This window comes from Anopheles stephensi, chromosome 3, assembly GCF_013141755.1.
Source record: "Anopheles stephensi strain Indian chromosome 3, UCI_ANSTEP_V1.0, whole genome shotgun sequence".
NCBI classification, from domain to species: Eukaryota; Metazoa; Arthropoda; class Insecta; order Diptera; family Culicidae; genus Anopheles; species Anopheles stephensi.
The window spans coordinates 71,941,611-71,963,724 of NC_050203.1; the positions used below are offsets into that span (position 1 = coordinate 71,941,611).

Here is a 22,114-nt window from a genome sequence, read left to right on the forward strand (position 1 = left end):
AAAAAACAGCTCAATCCTAACCACATGCTTTAGCTACAAAACTTACATCATCCAATGGAAGTTGTCTTAATTTCTCATTAGGGTTTAACCTAAATGAACCAGAACACAATCGTACGAAAGCACATTTAATTGCACATCAGGTTGATACATTTATTTGTGGATCACAAAATATATTTATATAGTATAATATTGATGCAGTAGTAGTATTAGTTGTTGTTGTTGCTGATCCGGGTGAGTCCATTCACGAAAAAACGGGCGTAAACGTGGTAGATGCTTCTCTACTCTCAGGACGCATTCCTCAACCTACTGTTTGTATAAGTTTCCGGCAGCAGTTTACTATTGCTGCTGCTGTGTAAAACGGATGTATTACAAAAAAAACACATATTCATTGTTGCGCAAGGGTACACCGTTTGGAATACAGTTCCTGCATTTAGTAGTGTTGTTGTTTGTCTTTGTTAAAAAAGCTACACCGCAATGCGGTCCCTCTTTCGAAATGATGGTGTGATTAATCTCAAAATTGGATGAACAACTATTTACAGCCACTGCGAGCCAGCAGAGGTTTTCTCGGTAGGGGCCCACTCTAGTGGGCAGTGGGATTTGGATTTGTCGCTATTGCTCATTTCTAAACACATACACACAGTTTAAACTATCGGTCTGCCTTTTGCAAAATCTACGTGCATAATGGTTTCGAGAAGTGGTTAAACACACACGTGTGCTTTAAGAATTAAATATTTGAATACAAGAAACAAAAGGCCGAACACACCCGTGGCAACATACCCGTGTAAGCTAAAGGTGCTAAATTGTAAGCGGTATGGATGAGCTTAAAAATACATTCGGTGTTTTCCGCTATTTTTTTCATAATACTATAAACCGTATGTACACACCAAACACAACCTCCAGTGGAGTTCCGAAAACGAAGCGAATGATGAACGACTGATTTGAGCACAATTAACACAACACAACCGAAAGTCTAGAAAGTAATCAACAATAGGAAGCAGTTTAAGCTCGAGGTTACGAATCGATCGAGCGGGATCGAAAGGATGTGGTTCTTGATTTCTGCTAGAGAGAGAAAAAAAAGGTTAAATGAATTGGAGAGCTTGTGCCTATCTATTGCCTATCGCAGGTGTGTTGGGATGTGCGCGATGTTCGCTACGATAAGGCATAAAACCGGCAACAGTGTTAAATGCATCTAACGTTTCGTGATTGTTGCTTTTGTTCAATACGAGGTCAGAGAGTTGTCGTTCAATAGGAAACCACGGTTGGTCACTTTGTTCGTGATAGCTATTTTAAACACAATCCGAGCTCTACTAACAACTAGACAGAAAAAAAAGGTTTACAAACAAAATTAAATCTAGCTATACAGAACCGAACCTTCCTCCTTTTCCTTTTGTTGCAATTTTCCCTAATACTACTAACTTAACTCGATTGCGGTTTTTTTTCTTTATAAGTTAATTATAATATCAGGCTCGAGCTAGTACTGAAAAAGGTATACAAAAATACACCCTGACCCCTGTGTGTGTGTGTTGTTAGCAGCAGTTGTTCTTTAAGGTTCGGCTCCCGCTACTACTTTGGTGCACAAGATTGTAACATCAATTCCTAGACAATTCTTTTGTTTGTTTGACTGGACTGTAATGCAGTCCCTTTTAGGGTTCAAGATTATCCAGTTCATCCAGTCCCGCGGGTAGGGGGTATAAGTTAAGAATAAAGTTAAACTGCTATTGCTTAAATACCTTACGCAAGCTTCTGACGGAATCGGAAGAAGCCTCAAAAAATTCTAAACTCCCGTTTTGCTGCCCCAAACAATAGTAAGAACCAACAGAAAAACAACGGCAAAGCGAATAAATTAACATTACGAAAACGATGCAACGATCTAGAGCCTCGCGTATTCTCGCGTCGATAAGGGGCAGCAATACACGACCCTGTTTTTGCCCGAGTCTTTGGTCACGCGAAGGAATTTGCACCATGGGAACGTTCCACACAAAACACACCCGCCCCCGGGGTAATGGATTTTTGCGGGGAAGACAAAAACAAAAACGCTAATTAGCGCAGGGTACACGCGTACGATCATAAATGCACGATCATGCAAATGGGCTCGCAAATGCTTGGCGCCAATTGGCTGGCTGGCTGGCTGGCTGTCGGTCTGTCGGTTAGGTGAGCCTTCCATTTGGTAGGAATTTGTCTTCTCTCTCTCTCTCTCTCTCTCTCTCTCTCTCTCTCTCTCTCTCTCTCTCTCTCTATCTCTCTCTCGTGTTTTGCACGTGCTTCCCCTTTCCCGCTGCGGCCAATTGCTTCCCTCTCTACTCTACAATTACACAGCTTGCCCGTACAGATTCACACATCGTGGCTCAGCAGCGGCACATCGTGATGCTTCCGATTTAAGCTCGTACAGGGAAGCATCCACAGCATCGGATGTCCCCGGCCACAAACCTCCGCCAGCAGGGCCATCTTGGGCCGATGGATGCGGTACGGTCCCTTCTGCTGTACCGCTTCCACCGCCGTCTCATCGTACAGGATCGCATGCATCTGATCGACCATGATCGCTATCACGAACAGCCCAAACAGGGCCGATTCTAGCAACAGCAGCACGCTGTGCATCATGCGGCTCTGTGCCTGGGACACGTCCACGTGACAATCCTCGCACGGATACAGCCACGAAATTACGATCAGCACGACCGAGTAAACGGCAAGCGCACACACGTACATCAGGAACTGGAGGAAATACTTCTGGTTGCGTTCGCCGACACAGTTGTTAATCCACGGACAGTGATGATCCATGCGCCGGATACACCGTTTGCAGATCCGGCAATGGTGGGCCCTCGGCGGACGGTACGTTTCGCACCGGGTGCACATCGTCCACTCTTCCCGCTCGTGTCCATAGTTTTTCTCCGAGTGCAGGTCCGAAAAGTCGATACGGATTTGGGGCAACGGAACCGTACCCGGATCTAGCAGGACCGCCTTCAGATGTGCCATTGCCAGCAGAAACACGATCGTGTTGAACGCAACCACATGAAACGGTGCCCATAGACTGAGAGTAGGGAATGCATGAAATATTAGCAACAAAAACGATTAGATTGCTGTGCGAAGGGACGGGTGCTGGTATCATAATGATAATTGTTATCATTACTACAAGATGGGACCGGGACGGACCGTACCTGTTGGGCATCGTTTGCAGTATTATCCAATGCGTTACCACATAGTCCGCGTACAGGACAGCCATATAGGTGACCAGCACGCAAACAATACCGCAGGGATCTTTGACGAAAGCCATCTTAGCAAATGTGACCCCCACCTTCGGCCTGGTAGCTAGCTGGCAAGGCTGGCGGTTGTACTACACAGTCGCGGTTGAGTAATTGATAAACGCTGGCCCTGCTCTTGCTGTTGTTGCCTTTCAGGGCCGTCCCTCCGGCCACAGAAAAACACTTTCACACAATCACTCGCACACAAAAAAAAACAGACCACAAACTTTACTTCCTACCGCGGGTAGCCCCTGTGGCCCGCAGCAACCGTCCCTGTACCGTGCACTACACAACACAACACTACGGGATGACGAAAACACTGCAGCAATACGCCACAACCATCGTCACAGCGCAATCATGCTTCGGAACCATCGTCGAAAGCACGGCCGTTCACAATTCCATCGCTTGTTGGTTTTTTTTTTGGAGGGTAGGATTATCGGCAACCGAATTAATCACCCTTTTCCGGACCGACTTTTGACAGCGAGTTTGCTCCACAAAGCCGACAAAATACAACAGCAGATGCGCTGTTTCGCGCAAGAGCAATTCAAATTTGCTGCCCCCAACACACACACTGTACGCGAGCCACCGCAACAATACGCGTATACGCGCACCAGCTGAACTGTCACTGTCAGGTTGTACACTGTAAATGAAGCTTCGCAAAAATTAAGTTAAAATTGTCTCAAAATTTTGATATTTTATGATAGGGTGCAATCGTGAAAGTAATGATAAGAGAAACTTAAAATTAAATTGCATTTTGTCCAACTCTTTTGACACTCCCATTTCATTTTAAACAAAAGAGTGAAGCAATAAATTAAATCAAACCGGTTTGGCTCATCGCTTCACAGTGTAGCATTTCACACTGTGCGTATTATGACAGCTGATAAATAAAAAAAAGTAAGTAAAAAATAAGAAGAGAAGAAGAAGTGGAAGAAGAACAACCTGTCATGGTTTGTCGATTTGATTCATCATCGCCTTCTACAACACACAGAGAGAAGAAAAGTACAATTTTTGGAACCGTACCATCGCAATCACAGTTTTCCCCCGAAAAATTATGCACCGTAGTACAGTGTAGTGTGTGTGTGTGAGTTTGTCGTTCATCCAGGGCAAAGTGTTCTTGTACGGGCGCTTACGGGAGTGCGAAAAGCGAAGGTGTAAATTATCGGTTCAGTCAAAATTAGTATTGCATCGCGTTTCCCGAGCAGCATAAATTGCACGGACGGGGCTGAACGTCAATTTGTGGTGAAGTGAAAACAAAGGAGGGTGGAAACCGAAGGAAAGAAAGAAAAAATCACATCCCCAATACAACCTGCAGTGGTCCTTTTGGGTAAGGTTGAAGTGTGAATATCGTATGTGCGTGCGTGTGTATTGAGGAGGGTGAAAGTGAGCAGCACTTGGAGAAACCCGAAAACGGGAGTCCTTCCTTTCTCCCCTGCGCGGACAAAGACCCGCTGATAACGACGGGCGTACCATCCACACCCGAAACACTGTCTTCGGGGTCTGTTGGTGCATGTACGTGGCGCTGTACAAAAGGATCCTGCTAACATCCAGGCAATAGCAGCAGCAGCAGCAGCAGCAGGAAGAAAGTATCCCAACGTAGTATCCACAGCCGGATCGCCGAGGCAAACATGAGTCTGTTTGGAACGTCATCTTCACTGAACGCGGATATAGGTTGGTATGGGACATGGGACAACTCGTGACACTCGGTCTTGCGAAGGACAACAACTTCGCGCACTCGGTCACAATCCCATGTGACGACTCAATAACAAGTCTTAAACCACCCTCTAGAGTGGCACGTACTAGTGCGCATCCAAACGCACCAATATCGCGACGCATTCCTGCAATTGATGTTTATTAATTAAATTAGGATGTGCACTGGTTTGGTGCCGGGTGTTCCCGTCACGGTGAGCAATATGGGTAGATGAATGGGTAGCAAACTCGCCCGCGCGCGCTGCCTCGGGAGAGGTCAACCGTGTTAGGTAAAGCCGTGACGTGATACCAACCCTCCTTGATAACGGGCGACCAAACTTGTGCAAAGCTTGCTTTGTTAACGAACGCCAGAAAATCAATATACGCAGGTCACCCTGTGGGGGGGCAACGGAAACCTAAAACCGTAGCCTACTGCGATGGGAAAAAGGAAGAATGCATTACCCTTGCAAACATCGTCAGTCTAGTAACTGCGGATCATCCGGTTCCATGGTACAGATAGTACCGTCAATGATCGCCCTTGTTCCAGATTGCTGGAGCACTCTTTATTTAGCCCTAGAATTGGCACAACAGACCACTGTTGTCCGCTTGTTTATTTACATGTTCTTTAACCCCTTTTTTTGCATTCAAGCAGACAGTGGTACAGCTCACTGTGTGCATGAAGATACAGATGAGGCCATCGAGAAGCTGACAAAAACAAACACGCAGCTCAAGACGCTGACTAATACAGCAGGCAGCGCACCCATTGCGTAGACTACCTTATCTCTAGGTGTCCCGTAGAGCGACCTCCGGAAACCGTACAAGTTCTAATCGACCGTTCGCTCTCCGGTTCGCAGACGGTTCAGAATGCCTTGTACGAATGTGGAAAAACTAGCTCTGTCCCAATTGGACCTTGTTTTTACCAAATTTTCAATTATCACTAACCGAAAGTGTTTTGTGTTTGGAATTTTATTTTAGGCCCGAAAAACAGGAAACCGGATCATTCCTTTCGTATCGATAATGTATGATTGGCGGCCCAATGTTTTGGCTGTGCATGAGTCATTTGTACGGATTCGCTTCCCGATTTACGCCCAACGGCAGACTATTCATTCGTCATAGCATTACATTTTAACGCTGATGATTGTTGGCGATAAATGATACGGGTTTTGCACACAGCCGTACACTCAAGCAAACGAATGCTTAGTTTGAAATATGACCCGACCGATACGCGGTCAACACTAACCGCAGATGCAACTCTTGTTTGTTTATTTTGAGCGTGAAAACTTTTTGATAATATTCAGTAATTATTCAGCTTGAGCAGTCGCTTGCTATCGGTAGCTGTGAGACATGCAAGTCATGTTAATTGATTTTGTTGATGAATTATTTCCTCCACGAGGAGATTGTCTAGGGAACATTCTTGAAATCGGAACTACGATTTAAATTGATCAGTAAATAATCCTATTTCTTCTTAAAGACTGCTTAACGTAACAGCTTAAAGCCGTCTAGAAGCTAAGCTCTAGGTTCGATCATCTTATGTTGTTGGTGACGCTTGTTCTTCCAAGATGTAATATAAACCGAGTGTTTAATGTTCTTTCCTATTTGTTTTTTTTTTTGCAGAGAAAACGACCAGCGAAAACAATACGACGGAAAATTGGGGTCTAATACTGGACATCTGCGACCGTGTTAACAATGGTACGGCGACAGCGAAGGATTGTCTAAAATGTGTAATGAAACGATTAAATTCACCCAATCCTCATGTGGTGATGAAAGCAATTACGGTAAGGTTTTTTCTTGTTGTTGTTTAATGCAAGATACTGTACAAATATTAATCGTTCAATACATTTCTGTTGCATTTTAGCTGCTCGATGCGTGCGTTAATAATTGTGGCAAACAGTTCCATCTGGAGGTAGCCTCTCGGGAGTTTGAGACCGAGTTTAAGAAGCTTTTGCAGAAAAGTCAGCCAAAAGTGACAACGGTAAGTGGAGAGGAGTTGAAAAAGATTGCCCCAATCAGTTTTGTTAACAACTTTTTACCTTTCCTTTTGCATCTTTGTACGCCGTACAGAAGCTAAAGCTTACCCTCAAACGCTGGGCAGAGGACGTGTTCAAGTCCGACCCGCAGCTCGATCTAATTCCTTCGCTGTACAAAAAGCTGCGCGAGGAGGGGCACGACTTTAGCGACCCATCGGCAACACCAAAGCGTGAAACGACGCTCAGCAAAGATCCGAACGTCGTGTCTAGTCAGCAAGAGGAAGATGACATTGCGAAAGCGATCGAACTTTCGCTGAAGGAAGTGAAGAACACGCAATCGCCGAAGATGATGTCATCGTCGTCCGGGGCGGTAAGATAGCTAGGATTGCCAACCAAACACCAATGGGAGTGTAGGGAAGCAATAATAATATGATTTTTTTTGCATTTTTCAGACCGCTTCGTCGCTGTATCCTTCCGCTTTGTTATCCACTGCACCCGTGGCAGAACCAAGGAAGGTAAGACAAATCGGACTTTCGGAATCCTAATTAGTGATGGGCGGGTCGACCCGAAACTACCGTGTTGGAGCCATCTGTATGAGATCTGGAATCTGGTACGGGTCGTATTCCTAGTTCCAACGAGTTCGGGTCGACCCGGGGGGGTGTAACGAGTCCGTGTCGACCAGTAGGGGCAGCAAAGCACCTTAAACAATTTGATCGAAAATCCTGCACCATAAACGAGTTAACTACAAATATTCTTCACTCTAACCTCAACAGGTACGCGCACTGTACGATTTCGAAGCGGCCGAAGACAACGAGCTAACGTTCCAGGCAGGCGAAATCATCATGGTCCTGGACGATTCCGACCCAAACTGGTGGAAGGGTCAAAACCAACGCGGCGAAGGCCTGTTCCCATCCAACTTTGTCACCGCGGATCTGTCCGTCGAGCCCGAATCGCTCGCAACGGCATCCTCCGGCAAGGGTACGAAAAAGAGTGTACAATTTTCGGATGAATCGAAGCTGGAAGGCGCCGGTGATAAGGACGGGCAACAGAAGCAACTGTTACAGTCGGCTACGGTTGAAATTAATGAGGAAAAGATTGACCGTTTGCTGCATCTGATACACGAAGCGGACCCGGAAGATCCGTCCCAGGATACGGACGAAATGTTGCAGCTCGAGCAGCTCGTTAATCAGATGGGGCCGATGATTGATGCGGAACTGGAGCGGGTCGACCGTAAGCATGCGCAGCTGACGCAGTTGAGCAGTGATCTGGTGGATGCGATTAATTTGTACCATAATCTGATGCGCGAACCGGACCGATCGGGAATGATGGCGATGTCGATGGGTGGACCGGCTGGCGGCTATGTGGGAGCTCCACCGCCCGGCGGGTATGCAGGTGGTTCGATGAATCCGATGTACGGTGGTATGCCGGCCATGTACCAGAGCCTTCCCGGTGTTGGGATGTATCCGATGGTAGGTGGACCACCGTCGTTGCCGGGCTACAATATGGCCCACCTGCGACACGATATGACGCAAATGAACGTGGGTACGGGTACGATGCCACAGTTTCCGACGCCGGCCCAACAACCGCAGCACCCCCATCACCATCAGCCACATCCGGGGCAAGGGCCCCAAAATGGTCCCACCAGCAATGGGATGCTTTCGCAGGTCGCCCCGACCACTTCGATGGCTGGCGCTAGCAATCAACAGACCGGCGCGACCGTTGCTCCACAGACGATGCCAAATATGACCGGTCCGCCGATGCCTCAGCCGCAACAGCAGCAGCAGCAGCAGCAGCAGCACGGTGCGATATCGCAAGGGTTTGCGAATCCTACGTCGCCTCCGCCTGTCTCCGGTATGTCCGTCGGTCCTTCGTCGCACCATCAACTGCAGCAAGGCCCACCAAACGCAAATCAGCATACGCTTCCCCAAATGCGACCATCGGGACAGCAGCCACCCGTCAGCTATCCTAGTTACGTTCCTCAACCGCAGCAGCAGCAGCAGCAACAGCCGCCGGCAGTATCTCAGCCCGGACAACAAACAACTGTGCCCGTGTCCGGTGGACCACCGCCTACATCCACCCAACCGGTCCAACCGAACCTGAACCAACACCATCCTCATCCAAGCCAACATATACCGATGAATATGCCGCCCGTTCACTTTCCACCCGCACCAGGACCACAGCAGCAACCGCAGCAGCAGCAGCAGCAGCAACAACAGCAACCGCAATTCATGCCCCAGATGGGTCCACCACCGATGGGAAATTTCGGCCCAATGATGGGCGGTCCAATGAACATGTTCCCGCCCGGCGGGCCCGGCGTCGTCGGCGGTGGTGGACCGTTGTCGATCAACACAAACCATCACCATCCGGGACCGCAAAACATTCCCATCTATCAGCAGCAGCGGTAAGCGCACCGGGGTTCGGTCGATCGATCGATCACTCTGATCTCCAAACAAACAAAAAATTGACCAAGTTTGGAGCTGCTGAAAGGGGGAGGGGAGGGGGGGGGTTTGTGTGGGGATCGCTCTAGCGGTTTTTGTTAAACTAATCTTTTCTGAGCCATATTTGAGCCGTGTTGCGCCTTTTGTGTTGTGCTGTCTTTTATGATATTCCATCCCTTTACGAAAAAAAAGGAGCAAAAATGTCCCGAGCCGCTTCCTGTTTTTTGCTGGGACACGGTGGGGTTTTTTTTCTCTTAAAAGCATACGCTATCTTCTTCATTCTTCACAATTGCCACGGATTGTGCAGTAAAAAAAATAGTAGAACCCCTGTTTTGCTGGCAATAATAATCTAATAATCTAATAATGATAATGCTGAATACATTACGTTTTACGACACAGTATAGAAGAATTGTGGGCCCGAGTGTGATTTACTGCTACCGGCTAAAAGGGAGAAGGACGGCGGGCATCGGGTTCGGGTGGGCGTTAGTTTCGACGCATGTTGTAAGGGCTTGTTTTTTGAACATTCGCAGAATCTACACAAGAAACGAATAGGATTACTGTGTACAAGAAAGCAAACAAACGAAAAAAGAAAACACAAGGTGAACATATATAATAGGATATGTATTTATATACGCAATATAGCATTGAGCTGCAGGCCGGTCGTTCGGTAGTTAACACACGGGATCGTTGGGGTTTTGGGAAGCGTTTGTTGGTTGAGTCTCTTGGGTTGATTCGGACCCGAAGATGAACTCTCGGAATGATTGCTGCTGTATAATAGTTGAGCTACGTACATACTACACACTCTACAATGGAAAAATAAATATACTAAGTTAATAATTTGGCGTTTTGTTGATGAGGATCGCTTCGTGGCTCTCCGATTGTCGCCAGATGGTAAGTTTCGCTATTTTACTCTTACATCGATCGATCGTAAAGCCTCGTACTTGGCCTCTTGAAAAGACCGAAACTGCAAAGCGGATGTACCACTGGATAAATAAATGAATGGGATAAAATCGCTCGACATATTTGATTTTAAAACAAATGTCATTCACATTGATAAATATCGGTTCACATATGGTAAAAATGTTTCTGATAATCTCGATTGACCGTTGGAGATGCAATTTGATTTTTTTCCCGCTACAAGGAAAGCCTGCTTTGAGCCATCAAGGGTTAATCAACCGGCAAAATTTAGCTGTCAAATGTTACAGTGCTGAAGGAACAATGTGAGGCACGGTAAATTACTTTTTTTACCTCGAGCAATACAAAATGTACTGTATCCACGCGTCGAACGTTTATTTTGTTTGGAAAACATTTTCTTTTGTTTTATTTTCAGCCTGCTTCAGAGGAATTTCAGGTTACACTGACTGCAAAAAAACGTATTGTGTCTCACTTCGTCTCTGACGCACTGTATTTATGCATATTGTTGTTTTGATTCTGCTCACATCTCGCGCGAAACGTGCACCGATTGCATCGATAATTGGGAAAAGGAAACCTTTTCGCCATGCTTACTAGATGCACGGCAACGTTGTTACTACGAAGGTACTGCAACAGCACCACAAGCAACTCATCGAAATTGGTAACTATCAAGCCGGTTCCCTGGTCTAACAAACCGCAAACCCTACCTAACCACAGCCGTATTTGCTTTCCAGGCCGAAACGATCGCCTCATCCATCGAAGGTGTGGATAGGACAAGCATTGCCACACTGCTAGCTACCGTTCCCGAGCTTACAAAATACACTCCCGAGCAATGGCACCGTACAGTGCGGCTCCTAAGCACGGAAGGATTGGAGCAAGATAAAATGCTTTCCATAATCGGTGGCCACCCAAGCATACTGGTGCGCCCGGTGGAAAAGATCGCCGAAAGCCTTCACTGTTGGCGATCGTGCCAGTTCGGGGATGCAAACATGAAGGTGCTGGTGTCGGCTCACCCCTACTTTCTGGACTACACGAACCATGGCCAGCTGGCACAGCGTGTCGCCTTTCTGCATTCACACTTTGAGACGCGCAAAAACGTGTATCGATTGTTTCTGAACGCACCGAACCTGGTGGTGGATGAGCAGCACGTGACGGAAGCGAAGATTGCCTACCTGATGCAGACGATGCGCCACGATGTGCTGGAGGTGGTAAAATCGTATGCCTTCACGCATGACCTTGAACATTTGCGTTGCCGGCACACGTTTCTGGAGCGGTTGGGATTGTTTAAGCCACGGTCGCTGAAGGCGGATAAGAGTACACCGACCGGTAATCCACCGGTGCATCAGATTACCGATACGAGCGATAAGCGCTTTGCGGTGAAGGTGGCCTACGTTACGCTGGAGGAGTATGAAGTGTTTCAGGAGCTGTACCGGCGCGAGCTGGAACAGGAGGACGGCCGGCATCCGGTGGACGATGATGAGTTTGATGCGGAAGAAGCAATGGAAGGTGAAGTGGGTAGAAGTGCATACCGGAAGAAAGGTCGATAAAGACATTTCCTTAGTGAGCAACGACCCTAGTAGGCGATGGTAGAGCGCAATAAAGGCACGTGTTCGATGAGTACGAAAACCAGAGCAAAAGCTGTGTAGATAAACAACGGCCGACTGTCGTCATAACATGACTCATTTATTTTAGTTAGTTTAAAGTGAACGGGTTTCACTTGCTCGTACATCATATAATCGAGGCGTAAGTTACAATCGTAGTCATCGTAGAGAACAATCGATAACTTTCATTATCCAATTAGAGAAAGCGTTTGGCGCGCGCGCGTGTCTGTGTGTTTCAATCTATATATGTTGGTGTGTATGTGTATATATAGATATAAGTGTAAAACGGCGTAGCGCGGAAAAAGTCTGGTGCAAGAGACGGATAAATAACTTGTACTCGAAAAACACCACCACACACTACAGCATCACCGACCATCGTCCATTCACAGCTCGTTTGCCTTAATTTTAGCATCAAATAGGCGTACCATCTTTGCGAAATCTTCGTAGCCCGCAATTTGGATCGCTTCATCACAGTCCAGCCACTTCATGTCCTGGTGCTCGTCGGACAGCTTTGCCTCCTGCGAAGGATTGCGCAGTTCCGCCAACCAGTACACGACCACCTTATCGTGTCCCTTCACTTTGTACTCGAGTGTGCACGATTGCTTCCGGTGCACATTTAGGTCACTTTCGGTGTAGCTAAAAAAAAATCGGGGGAATAAGAGCACCACCGTTAACGGAGCAGAGTTTGACCTTGTCGGCGGCCGCACAACATACCCGGCTTCTTCGGTCGTTTCACGCAGGGCTGTCGCGTAATCGTCTTCCCCCGGATCGACGTGACCTTTCGGTGGCGACCAGTGATGCTGGCCGTACGAGGCTTGCAGCATTAGATACTCGATACGTTCGCGCAGTCGGCGAAATATGAGAAAGCCGGCCGCACGTTTTGCCATCTTGCTGTCCTTGTGTTCAATGGTTGGTCCTTTTCGGGGGAACGCGAACGCGAAAAATGATTCGTTTTTGGTCTGGAGGAAATGCTGAGTAATGCAAACAACGATGCCTTTCGTACAGTTAAATTCAGCGCTTGTACGTGTCTGTGTTTCCGCGTGTGTGTGTGTATGTGTATGCTTCACTGCACTTCGGTATCGCTGCGGACGCGGGTATGAACAGGGGATGAACTTTGGTCCGATGCAACGCGGCGTGTTTGAAATGAAATCACGGAAAATAGTGCAGCGCAGAAAGCAAAACAAAAAGCATCTGACTGTCAAATGCACAGGGTGTACCGGGCCGGTTGACGAACCGGTTCCAACCGGTTCTCCGTCTGTCTCTGACAGCTGTCAAAACACCAAGCTAGCACTGTTTGCCGCATCCGAAAAATAAACCAAGCAGCCGGAGGCTTTGTGGAAAATATAGGTAAAAGGTGCGAGTTTCCGTTGATAAATCATGTCTGGCCAGTTTCCGGGAGGGTATCAGAGCCCTAGTGGGCATCGGGGCAATTATAATAGCCCGATAATTCAGCAACATCTCAATCAAATGAACGTTCCCAACCAAATGGGCATGATGGGTATGTAGAAGTGTTTGCTGCTGCTTCCGGGTGCATTGCACATTTACATTTTACCTCCTTTTTGCAGGCTTCAACCAAAATAATGTGATGAACAACCCACAAATGCAAGGCGTACCCGGGCAGGGCAACCAGGATATGGGGCTCAACGCCGGTATGATGCAGCAAAACGCACAACAACAGCAGCAGCAGCAGCAAGCCGCACAAGGAATGCAACCCAACCCGCAGCAGATACCGGTGAACCAGCACCAACAGGGACAAAACCAAATGGTTGGACAGAATCCATCCCATCAAGCTAACCAACCCACGCCCCAGATGGGTATGCAGCAACCGGGCGGTAATGTTGGACCCGGCAACGTAATGAACAACCCCCAGGCGCAGAACCAATCCGTGCCGCCGAATCAACCCGGCGGCGGTGGAACGACCGTACAGCAGCAACAGAAGGCCGAATTTAATCTACTCTCCCTGTGCCGGATCGGGCAGGAAACGGTTCAGGACATTGTGAGCCGATTTCAGGAAGTGTTCGGTATACTGCGCTCTATACAACCACCGAACGGTACGAACCAGGGGCAGCTGTCGAGCAATGACAAGAAGGCGAAGGTGCAGGAACAGTTCCGAACGATTCGCTTACTGTTCAAACGGTTGCGGCTGCTGTACGACAAGTGTAACGACAATTGCCAACAAGGCATGGAGTACACGCACGTGGAAAGCTTGATTCCGCTCAAGGGTGAAATCGAACGGACCGAACCGGTGCATACGGAGGAGTACAAGAAGGCGCTGCAGGAAAACCGGGAGCTGGTGGCAATGGTGCAGCTCAAGAACAAACAGTTGCGGGAGATTATCGACAAAATACGGCTCACTATATGGGAGATCAACACGATGCTAAGTATGAGACGATGCTAACGTGTGTGTGTGGGAAGAGTATAGCTTGTAAGATAATGTAATAATATGATAAAACACTCCATTATAACGCTCTCAAATGCGTGTTTGATAGTAGCAAATACAGGTTAAGAAATATTTTTCTATGCAACCATGAAGAACCGTAATGTTTCGAATTGACTGCAAGTGTGCATGTGTGGAGCGTGATATTTTTAAAACGCATATTTTTAGAATGATCACAAATGAATTCGTTTCATAAAACTTCACGATCGGTGTAGGTTTTCCGTGCGCCTCATCCCACTATGAAAAAGCAACATCCCCTATAGAACAACTGGCACACAGAGTGCAATTCGTAAACAACACAAAATAATTCACTTTAAAGCTATGAAAAATGAATTATTGATGCAATGTTCTGCATCCGGCATAATATTTTTGCCGATCGCCGGTCCGGATGCACCAGCATAAAATTCGTGTGTGGCCGTTTATGCTCCTTCTTTTGACCACCAGCCATTCCCACTGTGCGTTCAGCATACATAGACGCGCGACGCATAATGTCAAAAAAGTGGGATGGGTGGGGATGAAAATAATAACAAACGCGAACAAAAGAAATTTCACTCACTGCCCTTCGTCGTCTTCTTCGTTTGATTCGTCGTCGTGCGTGGTGTGTACACGACTTCTTCTTTGTCAATATTGGCTGCAGTTTACGCGAGCATTACGGGGGGACAGATCCGCGAAGAATGCAACAAATGTTCCCGTGGGGTTTGTGTGTGCTGTGATGTATGTTTTCTGTTGTGTGGCTTTTAATCTGTAATCAAGCATATTGTGTGTGTGAATTTTGCTACCGTTGCTAACCGTGACACGGCGTAGTAGTGGACGTCGTATTGCGTGTACCAGCAGCTTGGGAACGGTCTGTGCAACTACTGCAGGGCAGTGCAAGCAGTGACGACGTTGGGTCATCACAAAACAGTAGATCCAAGGATCCAAGGCTCGTACCGTCGTCCTCTGTTCCATAATTAAACTCCACCCAGTAGTAGCGCTTCCCCAGTGTATGTGTGTCAGTGTATTGTGGGGATAGAAGTGGGCCAATGTTATCACCCAACCTGCTGGGAACGAATAAGCGATAACAACATTAAAAAACACACACACAAACAAAAATGCTGGACGCATATGTTGGGTATGATCTGAGTGGTGCCATCGAACCGGATGACATTCCCAAGACGAACGATACCGTGTGGATATTGGGAAAGCAATACAATGCTACCGATGGTAAGCTGGCTCTTCCGTGGGTTGGTCTTGAATGGAACCACAGCTTTTTCTAAACACTTCATCCTTCCTCTAGATCTCGAAACCATACGACAGGATGTGCAATCTCGCTTGTGGTGTACCTATCGGAAAGGATTCGTTCCGATCGGAAATACCCAACTGACCACGGATAAAGGCTGGGGCTGTATGTTGCGCTGCGGGCAGATGGTGCTGGCCCAGGCACTGATACAGCTGCACCTTGGTCGGGATTGGGTGTGGGAAGCGGAAACAAGGGATGAAATTTATCTGAACATCGTAAACCGATTCGAGGACAGCAAACAGGCACCGTTTTCGCTGCACCAGATCGCCCTGATGGGTGACTCATCGGAGGAGAAGCGAATTGGCGAATGGTTCGGGCCGAATACAGTTGCACAGGTTTTGAAGTTAGTTGCGAGAAAAGATAATGAAAGTTTTACGAGCTGCAATTAATTACTAAACTATTGGTTTTTTTCTGACAGAAAACTAGTAAAGTTTGATGATTGGTGCAGGCTAGTCATTCACGTAGCTCTGGACAATACGGTAGCAACAGATGAAATAGGTTCGTATCCCAAAAGCTTCCAACAAACAGCAAACAATAACGCGTTTTTACTTCCTTTTCAGTGGAATTATGTGCAGATAAAAAAGATCCCGACGCATGGAAACCGCTGCTGCTCGTTGTCCCGCTACGGTTGGGGCTTAGCGAAGTGAATCCGATCTATATCGAGGGACTGAAGAAGTGTTTCCAGCTGCCGGGCAGTTGCGGCATGATCGGTGGCCGGCCCAATCAAGCCCTCTACTTTATCGGGTACGTCGGCGAGGAAGCACTCTATCTAGATCCGCACACGGTCCAACGGGTAGGAACGGTCGGACACAAGCAGGAACCGGCCGAGCAGGAGCTGGACGAAACGTTTCACCAACGCTACGCTAGTCGGATCAGTTTCACCTCGATGGATCCATCGCTAGCCGTTTGCTTTCTGTGCGTTAGTAGGCAGCAGTTTGATGTGCTTGTGACACGGTTTAACGATAGTTTGAACGGTGGCACTAGCCAGGCACTGTTCGAGGTGGCAAAAACGCGCCAAGCACCATGGACACCGACGACGGCATCGTCTGGCTCGTCGCGCAAAAACAGTGGACCAACCGAGGCCTTCAATGTGATATCGGCGACGGAAATACCGAACGAAGGTAGGCATTGCTTCGATCCTGGAATCGAAACCAACGCTCACAAACGATTCTGTGTTCATGCGGTTTTAGAATTCGAAGAGGTGGAACCACGCACGCTGGACGATTCGGATGAAGAGTTCGAGATTATAGCCTAGCAGCAGCAGCAGCAACAATCGGACAGCATACACAGCACGATCGAGATTGAGATAATCGAACCTTTGATACACATTAATGCTAGCTTTCTCACTTGAACGAACTATGTGGCTGCCAACATACCGATGAAAAGAAGAACAGTACGCCTGTTACTAATGGATACCATCAGAAAAGCGCTTTTATGCTTGCTTTGACCGTGTTTTCTCACACTGCTACGCTCCTGTCGTCGAGCCTTGCACGATATCTTTTTTATGCAAATGAGCCCGCGAGAAAAAGGATTATTATAATGGAAGTTAAATTAAAATTTGGAATTTCACCTGAAGCGAAGGGAACAGATTCCCTCGATTGGCTATGTATTTCACTCGCGCGGAGGATGATTTTAGTGTTATTAAGAAGCAACTTGAAGACGTTATAAAAAGAAAAACATGTTGAAGAACTGAGCAGGTATATGGAACCGTTAAGGAAGGGATAAAAGCAAACCCAAATTCAATAAAAATGCGTAACACACGAACCTTTAAGAGTGATCATGTTTCTTCGTGTATGTTATTAAAATGCCTTACAATTGAATCCGGTTAAAGTACCACCTCTTGCGCTGCACCAGCTTCCTCCTCCCTGGATCATGCGGCCACCACACTCGGGAACGCGTTCTGCTTCGATATAACCAGTTTGTTGTGCTGATAGCTAATGTATCCCTTTATACGTCCTTCGTAGATCAAGTTAGCAACGATGCAGTGCGTCTCGTCCATGGAAACGTCCTCCGCACCGGAAAACTGCAGTGCCGTCTGGAACGCGTTCATATCGATCTGATGCGTCTGCAGCGTTTGGTGCACCTTCTTGAACAGATTCCGGTACGTGAGTATCTTCATCTTTTCCACAATCAAATAAACGCCCGCATTGATGAAAAACATCTCATGCCGCCGGATTGCCTCGTCGAACCGGCGCACGTTTCCCTCCTTCACGGCCGATGCCAGATCGTGGAACTGTAGCACGTTGTACCGCTCGAGCACCTCCTTCCGGGGCATATACCCGAGCAGCATCTTGACCGGCGTTAGATAGATCAATATAAGCCGCTTGTTTTTCGTGAACCGCCGCGGACAGTTGTCGAATGCGAAGCTAAGGTATTCTTCCGCATTTTTAAAATCCGAATCGTACATCGCCTTCCGGCCGGCAAAGTATTTGTACGTGATGCGTTGCGCCAGGGTAAAGCTGTCCTTAAAGTTAGAGCTGTCAATCGCACGGATCAGCGGTTTGCACAGGTGCAGCTTGTTGATGCGGAAGTACACCTTCAGCAGCTGGTTGACCAGATTCAGCATACCGAGCCGCTTGGTATCTTCGTCCGACGAGCGCGTATCGCCAGCGCACACCCGAAAGCATGACATTAAACTTTCGGCTGCCTTTTCGAGAATTTCCCCACACTTGGAGCTTTTCGTTTGCTGCTCACATTTGGTCGCCAGTAGGCGCAGATCGATCGAGACGACGTACATGATTGGCAGGATCCAATTTTCTTCCTTCATCTGCTGCAGCAGCTTTACCACCGCCTGTATGCAGCTCGTTTGGTGGCGGTACGCTTCGGTGTAGTTTGGTGCATCGGAACGCATCAGATGGTAGACGGCTTTCAGATGGGCGGACACAATTTCATCCAGTGGCGATGGTAGTTGTCGGCTAACGGCAGCGTCTGGGTTTTCCTTGTACAGGTTGGGTTCGTTCACGTGGAAATCTTGGAGCGAAAGGAAGCGGGCCACTGCCTGGCCCTCGTATGCATTCCACACGCGCATTATTTTGTTTAAATAATCGTGCAGATACATCGTTCTCTGTGCTGTGGTTAGATGATTGCTTAAATTATGTTTTGCACCACTAAATACACTAAATGATGATTTCTGTTCTGAAATAGTAAGTATCGCGAATCGCGCTTCGGTATAATGTTTTTACAAACGAGGCGCCGATCAGCAAACATCAACAATCGTTTGACAGCTTAATGTTTAGGTGTTTGCAAAAGTGTCAACAGTTCTCGTACGTAAAAATAAAAAATATATTATAAAACACTTTTATGAGCGTCCCAGAAGGATCATAAAATTTTCGAAACATTATGTACCTTTGAAGCGTTAAAAACTTCAATTTTCACTATTTTTAATGCAGTGAATTTGTTAAAAAGTTTAAGGAAATAGAGTTGTAATGTGAAGCCTCGAACTGCGTAGTATAAACAACGCAAAGAGTTCAAATCAAGTTCTCCTCTAATTTGTAAACAAATCGCACGTGCAAGTGAACAACAACAAAAGAGTTTCAATCCGGTGTTTCTCGCCTTATTTCCCGTACACAAAAATGGGAGTTCGTGGACTAACTACATTTATCGCAGCAAATGCGTCCGTTTATCTGAAACCGTACGAACTGCACGACACCAAGCTCGTCATCGACGGTGACAATCTGTGCCTGCAGCTGTTCCGAAAATCGCTCCACAACTCGGTCGCGTTCGGCGGAAACTACGACGTGTACTATCGGATTGTGGTGGACTTTTTCGACAAGCTTAAGCTCGCCAACGTTACACCGTACGTGCTGCTGGACGGTGGGTACGAGAAGCGCAAGATGTCCACCGTCCGGTATCGGTTGCTGCAGAAGGTCGAAAGTATGAAAGGGTTCAACATGGTGGCAGTCGCCGGTACGCCACCGCCGATGTTGCGCGAGGTGTTTGTCGATGCGTTGCGAGCGGCGGGCGTTTCCTTGATGCGCTGTCCGTTCGAGGCGGACGATGAGGTGGCCATTCTAGCGCGTAAACTCAACTGTCCGTTGTTGAGCTACGATTCGGATTTCTACATACACGACGTCCAGTATATACCGTACGTGACGCTATCGAACAAGGTGTTCCACAAGGTGTCGGACAAGGAAGGGGACAACTTTAAGATCGGGGTCGTGCAACGGAAGCAACCGAAAAAGGCACAGCATCGAACGGACGGTGTACGGTATGTGGCACAGTACGGCGATGAGTCGGTGCTGGAGGGTGAGGGAGCGGAATCCTATTGCTATCTCGACTGTTGCCTGTACACGATCGACAATCTGATCGAACCGCACGAACGGTTGGGCAAGGAGATGGTACCGCTGTTTGCGGCACTGCTCGGGAACGATTACATCGGGCGCAGCGTGCTGAAACCGTTCTACGAGGCGATGCGGATGGGCGGTAAGAAGAGCAAATTTTTTCGACACGACCGTCGGATAAGGTTGTTTCTCAAGTGGCTACAGAAACATACGCTGGAATCGGCTACGCGTGCCATTATGCGCTGCATAAAGCAAGGAAACAAGAAGCGAGTCTATCGGCAGATACTGACCGCGATGCGAGGATATAATTGTGAGGAATGCACCGCTTTACATTACTTTGGTTTGCAGGAAGCTGAACAGGCTGAACCACTGAAAGATGAAGAAATAGAGAAGGAACTGGAGGCTCGTGTAGGAGAGGTGGACGAGCAGGCGGAACCCACGATAGAGGATTTCGATGTAGAAAGTTTTCTTACTAATGAAGGCCAGTACAATCAGGAGCAGGAACAGGATCAAGATAAGGACGTGATATCGGAGAGTGACGATGAGGAGCTCGACAACGAGGAGAGAATCCAGGGCGAGGAGGAAAATGCCGTTGCTTCCGCACAGGAAGAGTCCGATGCGGAGGAGAAATTGCAGGACGATCCCGACAAGCCGACTGAAGAGAACGAACCGCACGAACGTAACACATTCACCGACCGTAATTGGCCCGACTGGTTTAAAGAGCTGTACCGGGCCGGGAAAAGTCCACGCTTTTTGGCGGACTTATTGCACTCGAACTACTTCATAAACTATCCGCAAATTGAAGACCTCCGGCGGCCGGACAGTAACGCACCAGCCTATCCTATTTTGCGAACCATTTTTGCAATTCTTAAAACCGCGTTCAACGTAAAAACCACGCAGTTTAAATACTTTACCCGAAGAAAGGGAAGGACCGGTATGCGGAGTATTATGTTCTATGACGTCTGCCTACCGCAAGGAACTAGCTACGACCCGCACAAGCTGCCGAACGTGTCCATTCTGCCAAAGCTCTTCCAACAGTCCGGTATCGAAAATTGGCAGGAATTGTTTCGAGCGATCAAAAGCGTCCCGAGCAATCTGCGGTTATACTTTCTGGCGATAATTTATTGGGCGAAAAACTGTCCATTGGTGAATGCGGCGCACGTGCACGCATTGATCATCTGCATTCTGCAACTGCAGGTGATTGACAAGCCGTTAAAGAGCTTGTACCGCGATGTGGACCAATTCCGGCACCAGAATCGAACGTATCTGGAACAGCAACGGAAGGCGGGCAAAACGAACAGTGCTGGCAGCTCGGCAAAGAAGGACACAGGCCCATCGTCTAGCACCGAATTTAATCGCACGTTTTACAACAAGCTCACCACTGGAACACCGCGCGCAGAACTGATGCTAGCGTACGATGAGTTAATTCAACATTTCTCTGTCACTGAAAATATGCACAGCAACCGTAAGCCAGCGATCATGCCCGATACGATGCACACGCTGGCCAACTTCCAGGCCGTTTGCTTCAATCTGTACGCTTTAGTTCCACTGCTGGGCTACCCGTTCGATAATCTGCACATGCATGAGCTGTACAACAATTTGTACGTGTACAACGTGTACGAGTGGATAAAAGCACGAAGTGATCTGTATGAATTCGAACGATCATCTATGTTCCAGCGCTCGCCAACACTGCTCGCGGCGTTGCGCGTTATGGTGGAATTTGTCCAAACGTACGTTCCCGCGCTGAAAGATAGAAAACGGGCGAAAAAGGCAGCATCATCGAAGGCGAACAACTCGGATAAGGTGTCCGCCGAAGCGAAACGAATACTCGAGCAACAGGTAACGCCGGCCAACGATTGGGAAACGAAGAACGATACGGAGGAGAGTGATGATGAGGCGTTCGTTGATGAGAATAATGCGTTTAGTCAACTGTTGTTAGCACGATGATGGTAGAAAATGAATATTGTAATGGAAATGTGTTTTTAAAATATAAAGAAAATAACAATCGTCTCGATGGTTTAAGTTCTTAACTCTTATTCTTCGTCTCAGACAAAGGCTGCTTTTCCTGAGGATTTTGAATAACAATACCGATCATGTCCAAGATCATCTTCAACACGTATGGTTGGATTCTCTCACCTTTGGATTGGATGGTGCAAGACGATATCTGGGTTTCTAGGAAGATGAGGATTCTTCTAAGAACAGATCGCTTGGTAAATGTCAGGATCCCGTTGGATTACACGAAGAAATCCTTCCTTGGACTGCATAGGACACTGGGCGC

At 47.6% G+C, this 22,114-nt stretch overlaps 8 protein-coding genes across 9 annotated transcripts; 5 read left to right on the plus strand and 3 right to left on the minus strand.

The window, feature by feature from the left end:
* Positions 1 to 112: 112 nt before the first annotated feature.
* On the minus strand, positions 113 to 3,840 carry LOC118509887 (palmitoyltransferase ZDHHC3-A). 2 transcript variants are annotated; one of them, XR_004905947.1, is made up of 3 exons: positions 3,153 to 3,840; positions 2,237 to 3,025; positions 113 to 2,194 (listed from the first exon to the last, which is right to left on the minus strand). XR_004905947.1 is itself a non-coding variant. In XM_036051129.1 (2 exons), the coding sequence occupies exons 1-2, from the start codon at positions 3,266 to 3,268 to the stop codon at positions 2,332 to 2,334; spliced, it is 810 nt and encodes a 269-aa protein (XP_035907022.1). In that variant the 5' UTR covers positions 3,269 to 3,840; the 3' UTR covers positions 113 to 2,331. The 2 variants fall into 2 exon arrangements, 1 of the variants encoding a protein (XP_035907022.1); XM_036051129.1 differs by having other exon boundaries at positions 113 to 3,025.
* A 321-nt stretch (positions 3,841 to 4,161) lies between these two features.
* On the plus strand, positions 4,162 to 9,369 carry LOC118509881 (signal transducing adapter molecule 1). The gene is made up of 6 exons (XM_036051120.1): positions 4,162 to 4,904; positions 6,537 to 6,697; positions 6,778 to 6,894; positions 6,984 to 7,259; positions 7,342 to 7,404; positions 7,663 to 9,369. Exons 1-6 carry the CDS (start codon positions 4,862 to 4,864, stop codon positions 9,292 to 9,294), a joined length of 2,292 nt encoding a protein of 763 aa, XP_035907013.1. The 5' UTR covers positions 4,162 to 4,861; the 3' UTR covers positions 9,295 to 9,369.
* Positions 9,370 to 10,687: 1,318 nt separating this feature from the next.
* On the plus strand, positions 10,688 to 11,893 carry LOC118509886. Its single transcript, XM_036051128.1, has 2 exons — positions 10,688 to 10,900; positions 10,974 to 11,893. The coding sequence occupies exons 1-2, from the start codon at positions 10,826 to 10,828 to the stop codon at positions 11,784 to 11,786; spliced, it is 888 nt and encodes a 295-aa protein (XP_035907021.1). The 5' UTR covers positions 10,688 to 10,825; the 3' UTR covers positions 11,787 to 11,893.
* LOC118509891 (bis(5'-nucleosyl)-tetraphosphatase [asymmetrical]) lies at positions 11,887 to 13,040 on the minus strand. Its single transcript, XM_036051137.1, has 2 exons — positions 12,555 to 13,040; positions 11,887 to 12,476 (listed from the first exon to the last, which is right to left on the minus strand). Exons 1-2 carry the CDS (start codon positions 12,725 to 12,727, stop codon positions 12,224 to 12,226), a joined length of 426 nt encoding a protein of 141 aa, XP_035907030.1. The 5' UTR covers positions 12,728 to 13,040; the 3' UTR covers positions 11,887 to 12,223.
* Positions 13,019 to 14,405, plus strand: LOC118509885 (mediator of RNA polymerase II transcription subunit 30). The gene is made up of 2 exons (XM_036051127.1): positions 13,019 to 13,338; positions 13,406 to 14,405. Exons 1-2 carry the CDS (start codon positions 13,218 to 13,220, stop codon positions 14,236 to 14,238), a joined length of 954 nt encoding a protein of 317 aa, XP_035907020.1. The 5' UTR covers positions 13,019 to 13,217; the 3' UTR covers positions 14,239 to 14,405.
* Positions 14,406 to 14,754: 349 nt separating this feature from the next.
* Positions 14,755 to 17,327, plus strand: LOC118509883 (cysteine protease ATG4B). Its single transcript, XM_036051123.1, has 5 exons — positions 14,755 to 15,480; positions 15,554 to 15,899; positions 15,975 to 16,054; positions 16,117 to 16,677; positions 16,747 to 17,327. Exons 1-5 carry the CDS (start codon positions 15,369 to 15,371, stop codon positions 16,809 to 16,811), a joined length of 1,164 nt encoding a protein of 387 aa, XP_035907016.1. The 5' UTR covers positions 14,755 to 15,368; the 3' UTR covers positions 16,812 to 17,327.
* LOC118509882 (PCI domain-containing protein 2 homolog) lies at positions 16,959 to 18,784 on the minus strand. Its single transcript, XM_036051121.1, has one exon. It carries the CDS (start codon positions 18,612 to 18,614, stop codon positions 17,427 to 17,429), a length of 1,188 nt encoding a protein of 395 aa, XP_035907014.1. The 5' UTR covers positions 18,615 to 18,784; the 3' UTR covers positions 16,959 to 17,426.
* A 239-nt stretch (positions 18,785 to 19,023) lies between these two features.
* On the plus strand, positions 19,024 to 21,858 carry LOC118509880 (protein asteroid). Its single transcript, XM_036051119.1, has one exon. It carries the CDS (start codon positions 19,129 to 19,131, stop codon positions 21,781 to 21,783), a length of 2,655 nt encoding a protein of 884 aa, XP_035907012.1. The 5' UTR covers positions 19,024 to 19,128; the 3' UTR covers positions 21,784 to 21,858.
* Positions 21,859 to 22,114: the final 256 nt, after the last annotated feature.

Coding starts and splice junctions, on each gene's coding strand:
- LOC118509887 (XM_036051129.1), bottom strand. CDS start 3,268: ATGGCTTTCGTCAAAGATCCCTGCGGTATTGTTTGCGTGCTGGTCACC. Junction 3,026..3,152: donor CTGCAAACGATGCCCAACAG/GTACGGTCCGTC, acceptor CCCTACTCTCAG/TCTATGGGCACCGTTTCATG.
- LOC118509881 (XM_036051120.1), top strand. CDS start 4,862: ATGAGTCTGTTTGGAACGTCATCTTCACTGAACGCGGATATAG. Junction 4,905..6,536: donor TTCACTGAACGCGGATATAG/GTTGGTATGGGA, acceptor TTTTTTTTGCAG/AGAAAACGACCAGCGAAAAC. Junction 6,698..6,777: donor TGGTGATGAAAGCAATTACG/GTAAGGTTTTTT, acceptor GTTGCATTTTAG/CTGCTCGATGCGTGCGTTAA.
- LOC118509886 (XM_036051128.1), top strand. CDS start 10,826: ATGCTTACTAGATGCACGGCAACGTTGTTACTACGAAGGTACTGCAAC. Junction 10,901..10,973: donor CAAGCAACTCATCGAAATTG/GTAACTATCAAG, acceptor TTTGCTTTCCAG/GCCGAAACGATCGCCTCATC.
- LOC118509891 (XM_036051137.1), bottom strand. CDS start 12,727: ATGGCAAAACGTGCGGCCGGCTTTCTCATATTTCGCCGACTGCGCGAA. Junction 12,477..12,554: donor GAAACGACCGAAGAAGCCGG/GTATGTTGTGCG, acceptor ATTTTTTTTTAG/CTACACCGAAAGTGACCTAA.
- LOC118509885 (XM_036051127.1), top strand. CDS start 13,218: ATGTCTGGCCAGTTTCCGGGAGGGTATCAGAGCCCTAGTGGGCATCGG. Junction 13,339..13,405: donor CAACCAAATGGGCATGATGG/GTATGTAGAAGT, acceptor TCCTTTTTGCAG/GCTTCAACCAAAATAATGTG.
- LOC118509883 (XM_036051123.1), top strand. CDS start 15,369: ATGCTGGACGCATATGTTGGGTATGATCTGAGTGGTGCCATCGAACCG. Junction 15,900..15,974: donor ACAGTTGCACAGGTTTTGAA/GTTAGTTGCGAG, acceptor TTTTTCTGACAG/AAAACTAGTAAAGTTTGATG. Junction 16,055..16,116: donor GGTAGCAACAGATGAAATAG/GTTCGTATCCCA, acceptor CTTCCTTTTCAG/TGGAATTATGTGCAGATAAA.
- LOC118509882 (XM_036051121.1), bottom strand. CDS start 18,614: ATGTATCTGCACGATTATTTAAACAAAATAATGCGCGTGTGGAATGCA.
- LOC118509880 (XM_036051119.1), top strand. CDS start 19,129: ATGGGAGTTCGTGGACTAACTACATTTATCGCAGCAAATGCGTCCGTT.